General features: G+C 37.6%; 1 protein-coding gene and 1 long non-coding RNA gene across 4 annotated transcripts; one reads left to right on the top strand and one right to left on the bottom strand.

Annotated features, from left to right (window-relative positions):
• Positions 1 to 4,432: 4,432 nt before the first annotated feature.
• LOC111344956 (uncharacterized) lies at positions 4,433 to 9,406 on the top strand. Of its 3 annotated transcripts, none has more exons than XM_022952223.2 (6): positions 4,433 to 4,618; positions 6,454 to 6,613; positions 6,695 to 6,787; positions 7,852 to 7,980; positions 8,525 to 8,580; positions 8,818 to 9,406. In XM_022952223.2, the coding sequence occupies exons 2-6, from the start codon at positions 6,502 to 6,504 to the stop codon at positions 8,902 to 8,904; spliced, it is 477 nt and encodes a 158-aa protein (XP_022807958.1). In that variant the 5' UTR covers positions 4,433 to 4,618; positions 6,454 to 6,501; the 3' UTR covers positions 8,905 to 9,406. The 3 variants fall into 3 exon arrangements, with proteins under 3 accessions (XP_022807958.1, XP_022807957.1, XP_088615138.1); XM_022952222.2 differs by having other exon boundaries at positions 4,434 to 4,618; positions 6,467 to 6,613; XM_088759012.1 differs by lacking the exon at positions 4,433 to 4,618 and adding an exon at positions 5,732 to 6,287 and having other exon boundaries at positions 6,467 to 6,613.
• LOC148733698 (uncharacterized) lies at positions 4,612 to 5,736 on the bottom strand. The gene is made up of 2 exons (XR_016000785.1): positions 5,592 to 5,736; positions 4,612 to 5,361 (listed from the first exon to the last, which is right to left on the bottom strand). It is a non-coding gene; the product is annotated as an uncharacterized LOC148733698 (long non-coding RNA).

Raw genomic sequence — 9,406 nt, 5'->3', positions numbered from 1 at the left:
ATTATCTGAAAGGAAAAGCATTTTTATTGCGCGAAACTGAGCTGTAAACCTCTTGACCATACTTTCCGTATCTGCGCATTTGTTTACTTTGAACCCTGGCTTGTACCAGTTATCTAAATATGAAAAGTATTCATCAAAATGTTCGCATTTCGTCCGAAAGAAATCTTACAAGCACTGATGGAAGAAAGGACAAACATGTACTCACCTCATACATATATTGTCTAAAAAAGCCCCAAATCCCTCAGTAAACTAGATTGCGTGACATCCTCTTTGACTAAACCCAGGAAGGAGGGTAGGGGAGGTTTGGGCTTAGGCTTGGGCTTGGGTGCAAAGCAGACAAAAACATTCCCTAGTAAATCCCGTAGTCGCTAAAAAAAAAAAAAACAAAAAAACAAACAATGCTGTGTAGGGTTTTCAAAAAATAAAAACAAACAAAATCAATCTTGGGACAGGAGCCGATCTCCTGTTGGGAATTATTCATCTTAATTAATGCAGCCCTCATGCGAACAAGAAAACATAGCGCTAAGGTCTCGGTCCTTTTCCTTCTCATGGGTTTTGGCTCATCGACCGTCTGAGATACTTTTGTGAAGTCCCTTGAGGAAAACTGGCACTCAAAGCTGAGCAGCTGTGAATAATCTGGAACTAAAAGACCAAATGAAAATGTAATAAAATAACACAAGTTTCGGCTCCGCAAATAGATGGTTTTTTGTTGTTGTTATTCTTGTTGTTTAGGGTTAATTCACACGAAGGATAAGTAATAGGTCGTAAACTAGACTATAGAGCACGAGTATAACTTCAATAAGAGAAAAAGAGTTTCTTTTCTTGTCCACGGTTTGTCTTTTCTCTTAAGAAAGTTTCATGCCGTGGACATAGCGTGACGGCAGCATAGAACCGTGAACTCAGCATTTTTAAAGCGTCACTATTCTTTGGAAAATCACTTATTGTATGGGAAATGTGAGTTTCTACCGGTCAGAGAAAGGTCATATGGACAAGGTCAAAGTATTATACCATGATAAACTACGATGTGAGGCGAACAACTAGCCACCCGTGAAGGCTGCGTCAAGTCGATGCCCGGTAACAACTGAGGTCCTTCCACAAGGGTGGGCTTTAAGATCCATTAGAAAGGCAACGAGGCTTAGTGATTCCCAGCGACAGTACTTAGACGCGAAATTTAAAGTAGGACATGCAACAGGAGTGAAACTTTATCCGGTGGATGTTGCACGTGACATGCGTTACGCGCGGAACCCGGAAAGGAAAAAAAACTGTTCACAGTAAGTGAATTTTTGAGCGAACAGGAAATTCAGTCATACTTTTCAAGACGAGCCTCTGAACTCCGGCATTCTCATTCGGATGATCCAGAATCTGATCAAGACGAAGATATTATGGCCGCTAAAGAGGAAATCACGCACGAAAATGTTCGTGCAGTTGTGTTAGAGGAAGTGGGACTAAGGCACCCAATTGTTTTCGACAACATGCCTTCACAGCTTTTTTTTAGGCTTTCTCTGACGGGTAGAAACTCACATCGTCCATACAATGAGTGATTTTCCAAAGAATAGCGACGCTTTAAAACTGTTGAGTACACGGTTCTATGCTGCCGTCACGCTGTGTCCACGGCATGAATTTTTTTTAAAAGAAAAAAAAAAACAGTGGACAAGAAAAGAAACTCTTTTTCTCTTATTGAAGTTATACTCGTGCTCTACAGTCTAGTTTACCGTCTCTTACTTATCCTTCGTGTGAATTAACCCTAAACAACAAAAGCAACAACCGAAAAAAAACACTATCTATTTGCGGAGCCGACACTTCTGTCATTTATTACATTTTCATTTGGTCTTTTAGTTCCAGATTATTCACAGCCGCTCAGCTTTGAGTGCCAGTTTTCCTCAGGGGACTTCACAAAATTATCTCAGACGGTCGATGAGCCAAAACCCTTTTACAAAAACCTTACGGGATTTACTAAGGAATGTCTCGTCTGCTTTGCGCCCAAGCCCGAGCCCAGGCCCAAGCCCAAACCCCCCCACCCCCACCCTCCTACCTGGGTTTAGTCAAAGAGGATGTCACGCAATCTAGTTCAGCTGAGCGATTTAAGGGCTTTTTTCAACATTATATGTACATGAGGTGAGTAAATGTTTATCCTATTCTTCCATCATTGCTTCTACAATTTCTTTCAGACGAAATGTGTAGTGTATTGTACCGGAAGTGTGAAAAGCTTGGGTTTGTAGGCATCCCGTGATGCCTAGCGAAAAGTTGTTGTTGTGGTACTCGTTGGCTGCCATGTGGATAGTGTGTGGATGAAAGTATTGAAATCAAAGAAAATCGAAGGTTTTTATTGCCGTATATCCAAATATCACAAAATGCGAACATTTTGATTAATACTTTTCATATTTAGATAACTGGTACAAGCCAGGCTTCAAAGTAAACAAATGCGCAGATACGGGAAGTGTTGTCAAGAGATTTACAGCTAAATTTCGCGCAATAAAATGCTTTTCCTTTCAGATAATTGCCACTACGAAGTCATAATCGCTTGTTTAGTTTTTGAACTAGTGAGAATTAAAAGGATCGAGTTCTCGAAGTATTTAAACTGCTGTCCAAGTTCACTCTTGCACTGCTTCTATTCGTCATTGCAACCGCAAGTTCAAAAGTTGTAAATTTCACGCAAGTACCATTGATGTTTTTAGTCCTCAAAACTTGCCGTTTGAATTGCCCCAAAATTTTATTTCATAAATTGAAATAAAAAGGATTGCTCTTTCTCTGGAATAGCATTTGCGCAATGAAAGCCATGTACCAAGAAGGTATTTTGCCATTGAAAAATGGCAAAATTGATAGTCGCGATGAAACTGTTTTAGAGGGTGATTTTGAAAAAATATTAAAAATTTAGATTGGAATCTTTTGAAATCACAACAACGTTTTCATACAAAGGAAGGGTCATAAAATTATCTTAGATCACAATAGTCATGGTATTTGATTCCGTTTCTTTTCACCACGCGAGGATGCGAAGCACATTTTTCGGTGGTTCAAGGGCCTCTCGGAGCTGAAAATTAAAAAAAAAAATTATTTTTTCGGAAAATATCGATCACAAGAAACTGAATCTTGCATTTCCTAACATAGTTTCATAAGGGCTTTAATGTGACAAAGTTTGGGAGATTTCGATTTTTCCATCTTGCACACCTATATCCGTGGTATTTACAGAAAGTCGCTCGTAAGACACCACAAAGAGGTATGACACGCCTAGAAAGGTGAAGGATGAGTAACGTTTTCATATCACTTACAGCTGCACTAAATTGTTTAGGAGTTTGGCTGGAATGTGTCCATGAAAATGACATTTTACTACCACCCAAGTCCTACCGAAGTTGGTGCATGGACAGATTTTTTGGTTACAAACGTCACTCTCGCATGGTGTTACAAGCCATAAGACCAAGATGACTTGTATCAGGCCAATAAACATCATTAATGAGTCCAAAGAAGGCTGCTGGGAACAAAAGTTATAATATCTTTATTTCTAAATTAAGAAATAAAAGCTGATTGGTTCTGACTGTTCCTCAAATGACGTCACGAGCTTTGTCTACGAGGTAGATTTCGCGCGAAAGTTTTTCGACATTCGTGTGTATCATTGACAGTTTTCACTGTTTCAAGTTAGGAAATAAAAAAAGCTGTTGCCCAGTATTGTTTCTCTGCCAGTAATTGAAGATGAAACGGTCATAAAACCGATAAATTAGACCCTTCGCTAAATTAGGTTATCAAAAAGAGACAGATACGCTATTGTCAAGGCTCGGGAGCCAACAACTTACCTCTTCTGAGAGCTTGAGTTTGTTTGTAAAACACTTTGAGATACCCACAATCAGGCCGCGCTGAATATATTTAATTAAAACTTTAGATGGAATGGAAGCTATAAACCTTGCTTGCACTTTAAATCAATCATGTTTGTTGAAAAAGGATCGAAAGCAGATTGAAAATTACTCGTGCATTTTTAAATTGATTATTTAGTTACAGCATAGCTTCGAACCATCCCTGTTTGTTTTTGATGAGAAATATTGAGTGATTATAGAAGATATAAAACTTGCTTGCACTTTAAATGAACCATTTTTTTTTACTGAAAAAGGATCGAAAGGTGATTGAAAATCGCTTTCTCGCTGTTTCGCGCATTTTTAAATCTATTATTTAGATACAGCATAGCTTTGAACTATTTTTGAACTATTTGGATGATTTTGGTGATAACATTGGGTGACAAATTATGGACGGTTTACGGTAAAATTTGCAGCCCTGCATGCAATGGTTGAAGTTTAAACCCAATGAGAAAGTAATTCATACATATTAGAGAAAAAAAAGATTTTTAAATACCATATTTACAAAACTGATCTGTTAAATTATAGCTTCCTGTACATGCCTCGGTCAGTAGTCATTTGTGTTCCATCCGGTTCGGTTATCAATCGTCGCAATATTTGTACTTTCGACCCGTTTTCAAATGATACTTGAGAAACACACATCTTGATTACAAAACAGGGCTTTATGCAACTAAGCAAACAAATAGAAGCGATCTCTTTGGAGAAAAAATTCAACTGTTCAAGTGTTCTTAAAACATCTGGAAGAAGTTGCACACGGCATTGAAGGTTCATCCCTCTTAGTAAGTTACCACTGTCATCAGACATTGGAGTAATTGAATTTTTCATAATTCTAAAGTTTTAGCCGGACAGTCCTCGCCCCTACCTCAGTGTTGCTGAGTATTCCAGTTTATGCGGGGAGTTTTTGCGTTATTAGCACTAAAAATGGGGAAAGGTGGAATTATTTAAGCAAATGCGATAGGGGGTCATAAATCCTTCTCGTAACGTCGTTTGAAAAAAACATAACAAAATGTTTAAATGCGCCAAAAGTGTACGCTAACTTTTGAATAAGCTTCTTTCAGTTACTGATGTTAAAAGGCATCAATGATTTTGAAGAATGGCATGCTATCATTGTTCCTATAGTAAGGGTTTTGACTAGCTTTTACATTAGCCATGGCCAGAAATAGAGGACATCACGGCTGCGAAGCATGCGCTCTTGAGGTAATTTACTAGATGCTTAAAAAATTGCTTCCTAGTAAAGGCTTTGTCTGGCAGAATTGTGAAATTTCTCCGCACATCGATAACTTGAGAATATACTCCAAATATTACTGACATCAAATATAAAACGACAGCGATGTGCCAAAGTTCTGCCACTCATTATGGAGCATTAGCGTTTCTTCCCTATGCATACGCTTCAGTACCCTTTTCTATTCCGTATAAGTCCATCATGGCTCTTCGTTTACTTAGTTCGCATATTGTATCGTCCTCTGCGAAGATTGATGACAAATTCAGGAGCAGTTTTAAGGCAAACAAAGCATCCTTCGTTCTGCAAAACGGATTAAAATGTTGATAATTTTGATTATGACTCATAGAGAAAAATCCGACGTCGACTCGTTGAATTGTAGTTTTAAACGAGCTGAAACCTTCGCTACCCCGTGACAACAATTTTCTCATCATTAACTTTGTAACCTAGCTAGTAAAGACCAATACCACTGTTTTACTGGCTCTGAAGGCTTCAAAATCGTTCAAAAAGCAAAAATGTGTAAATTAACTTACCTCGTGTTTATGGTTTCTAATGGAAATAACTCGTTCCACATTATAAAATTGTCTCTGTCCTAAGATTTTTTCTTTCTTTTCTCAATCAAATCATTGCCGATGATGAAAGTATTTAACTCACGACAAAAGGCAATTTTAGCCGCCAATTGAGCAACCGCATTAGTTATTCAAATGCGGCTGGCTATGGGTACTTTACTTCTTTGCGATAATTTTGCAGAGTCGGTCGTCTACGTTTTTAAAGGGTCGTTATCGAGTCAAAGGGACCTAAAAGTTCTTTCTCTCAGAAACGTCTTATAGCTGAGGCATGAGAATTATTTTCTTTAGGCGAGTTTGGGTTACGAAGTGCTGAACACTACTTGACGATAAATCAATTCAGTTCAACCTATAATAGTGATATTAGGACGTTTTAAATTTTAGATTTTTCAGATCACGAGGAAAAGTCATCCAACCTTGGATTATTCATAGCTTGTTTCTTTCGAAAGGCAAACATGAATAAGATGAATAAACATGAATAATTTTGCAGAGTCGGTCGTCTACGTTTTTAAAGGGTCGTTATCGAGTCAAAGGGACCTAAAAGTTCTTTCTCTCAGAAACGTCTTATAGCTGAGGCATGAGAATTATTTTCTTTAGGCAAGTTTGGGTTACGAAGTGCTGAACACTACTTGACGATAAATCAATTCAGTTCAACCTATAATAGTACGTGATATTAGGACGTTTTAAATTTTAGATTTTTCAGATCACGAGGAAAAGTCATCCAACCTTGGATTATTCATAACTTGTTTCTTTCGAAAGGCAAACATGAATAAGAAAGCTACCCCTTTGAATTTTCAGACTACGTCTCGCTAATTTGATCGACTCCTAGAATTTTCTTTCAGATTTTGCTGCCCACCTGTCATTAAAGAAGATAATTATGATTTCAAACAGTCAGCCACGAATCATCCCCTTGAATCTGTTGCTTTTCGTCTTCAGTATATCAGCGGCATATCCCTCGGGAATAGAGATAAAAAATGTGACTTTCTGTGGTGAGTAGCAACTGAATCTTAAACATGTATTGATTCAGACGTCTGATACCAAAGTTTGGTCTGTTCTTACACACTTCACAGGTAGTCATGATAAGACGGCAAAAGTCAAATTTTCTCCATGGCCTTTCATTCCTTCTGGAACAATCTTCAATGTCAGTTTAACATTTACACCGGGTAAGTCCATGTCAGTAAGAATGGAAATGGTTTCTCAACGTCATAATCTATTGATGATTGGTGTGAACATGCCACATGACCCAATAAGGAAGATCGACTGATATCATTGGTGAACATTTTCCCAATTTTGAAGCGTTACTTCCAGTATGGAAAAAGAAAAATTCTTAAATAGATTTTTAAGTGGTGAAGCTTTTACTACAAAGGTAAAACAAAGTTTTTGTGCTTTGATTCCATCCAGAGAATGGTGAAAACTCAACTTTCCCTGCGTTTTTTAAAAACGTTTTTTTACGCAAGCTCTTTGTATCCTATGTTTCTAGCGCAGTAAAAATATTGAAGAGTATATACATTCAGTAGCTCTCAGTTTGCTCAGATATATGGATGTATACTTGTCCTTGGAATCCTACAGCTTCACTCTTGGAAAACGGTTCGCGTTTCGGTTCGCGTTTCGGGACTGATTGTTTTCGCGGGACAGTGTATTTTTTCAGTCGTTCGTTTCCAATCTTTGAAATGTATCGGTCGAGTCAAAAAAATCTCAGAATGCATGAGCTAAAAACATACCTTTGAAAGTGCATGTGGATGATTTCTGTTTACTCGTTGCATCAAAAGACTTACTCGATCGCTAGCGATGGTTTTTTGATGCATCATTCATGCACACTTTCAAAGGTATGATATTTTTATCTCATATATTCTGAGATTTTTTTTATTTGATCGATACATCTCAAACATTGGAAACGAACGACTGTAAAAATACATTGACCCACGGAATTATCCCTACCAGCTAAATTTGTACCCTACTAGTAAGAGCTTTTGAGTAAACCACGTTTATTTTTTTAAACCTTGTGACATGACTTCTTCCTTTTGGGTATTCAACCGCAAATTTCGAAGGGCCGAGGCTCGATTATTCATGCAATTTTCTCTTTATCTCACGCCTAGGTCCAAACGAGTAAACTCTTTTTTTATTTTCCCACCAAGCTCAACTTATTCTATAATTACAAATGTATAATTCGTTTTGATGGGGTTCCAGTTACGGTGTCATATATCTAACTAGCACTTGTTTCTAATAGCGGTAGATGTCGTTTACGCGACCTCGGAATACGAAGCAGTGTCTGTTTTCGACGGCAAGGTGGTTTTTAGAGGCAGGAAAGACGATTTATGTGATAATGCCTCAGACCTATGCAGTATACCTGCTGGTGGTAAGTCTCGCCAGTCCCAGCTTAACACTCTGAAGAATCTGAGAAAGTTGTGTAAATCTGGGGAGCAGTTGGGGGCTGTATAAGTTTCAAGAATTTTGCCTACTGAGTTATAGCGGATGAAATTTCTGTCAATACAACACTTTGCTGATACTAGGGTCAGAATGAATTCTGGGATTGGCCAAGCCAGTACCAGGTCGCTCATGAGGCATGTTGTTTCGCGCGGCCTCGATCTTTGTTGTATGAGATGAGGAGTCAAAAAGGCTTCGCAAATTCTTTTAAATTTGCCTTTTGGGAAACGTTTTTCTCTTTTTATGATGGGTCAACGTAGACGTCCCGAAAGGTACAAAATTTTAACGAAAACCTTTTGTTTCCAACTCGTTGTTTCGTGCAAAAGCTTATGAAAATAAGGGAAAAATTTCCTGACGCGTTCCAGATTTAAGTGATGATTAGCGATAATTAATTCACTATAAATGAAAACTTTAATTTCATTGTCAGGGATGTCGGCGAAAACCAAGTGAAACCTGTCTATTTACTTTTCTTTCAGAAACTTACGTATGGACGTCTTCCTTAACATTGTTGACTGCACCACCATTTCTCAAGGTAATCAATGGATTTAAGGATGTAAACGAGCCAAGCGTCACAAAGTTCTTGGGATTTTAATCTACTGACCTCTGCCTCTGAACTTGTTCATGATGATATTTTTTTCAATGTGCAAGTCATTGCTGCTTTAGTTTTTATGGGGAAACAAACAAACAAACAAACAAACAAAAAAACACACCAATCTATGCGTTTAAGTTGAAGAAAATCCTCTTTCCTTCTCATCCCTGAAACTTTTAGATGCAGACCTTCAGAGTAACAGCTCGACTTTTCAATGGAGAGTATGTCATGTTTTTCTGTATGGAATCCGTTTTTAAAATTTACTAAAAGTCAAGCAAGATTGAAGACTCTTGAGAAAGATCAGAACAACGAAGGAAAAGAGTTGGCAGAGGGAGCGTCCCTCAATATTATGTCAAGATTACGTAATCTCTCTGATAATAATCACTTTGTAAAATTGTAAAAGTGATCAAAATATGGTTTAAGTGTGTGTGTAATTAGTAAAACCATACGATTTAAGCTACAGCAGGCTCATTTCACATTAGAATAGATCAGGTTTACAAATTGAGTCACAAAGTAATTGATTCGCTGAAAGTATCACCTTGAAAACAATTGAGACTGCACAACATATTTCTAATAAAAATTAACGTCGATAATGAATTTATAATACAATGTGTATATGAACACAGGTGGCCCAAGCTCTCTTTAAGAACCACACAAGGAACACAATTTGCATATCGATTTATAAAGATTTGAATGGGATTTTCTACAAGATGTCCATGGAGATCGTTAAAAGTGAAAATATTAAATAAAAATGACTTTCCTTATTCTA

This window comes from Stylophora pistillata, chromosome 4, assembly GCF_964205215.1.
Source record: "Stylophora pistillata chromosome 4, jaStyPist1.2, whole genome shotgun sequence".
Classification (NCBI taxonomy): Eukaryota; Metazoa; Cnidaria; class Anthozoa; order Scleractinia; family Pocilloporidae; genus Stylophora; species Stylophora pistillata.
The sequence above is the reverse complement of the archived record's forward strand: the minus strand, read 5'-3'. Positions and strand labels throughout refer to the sequence as shown.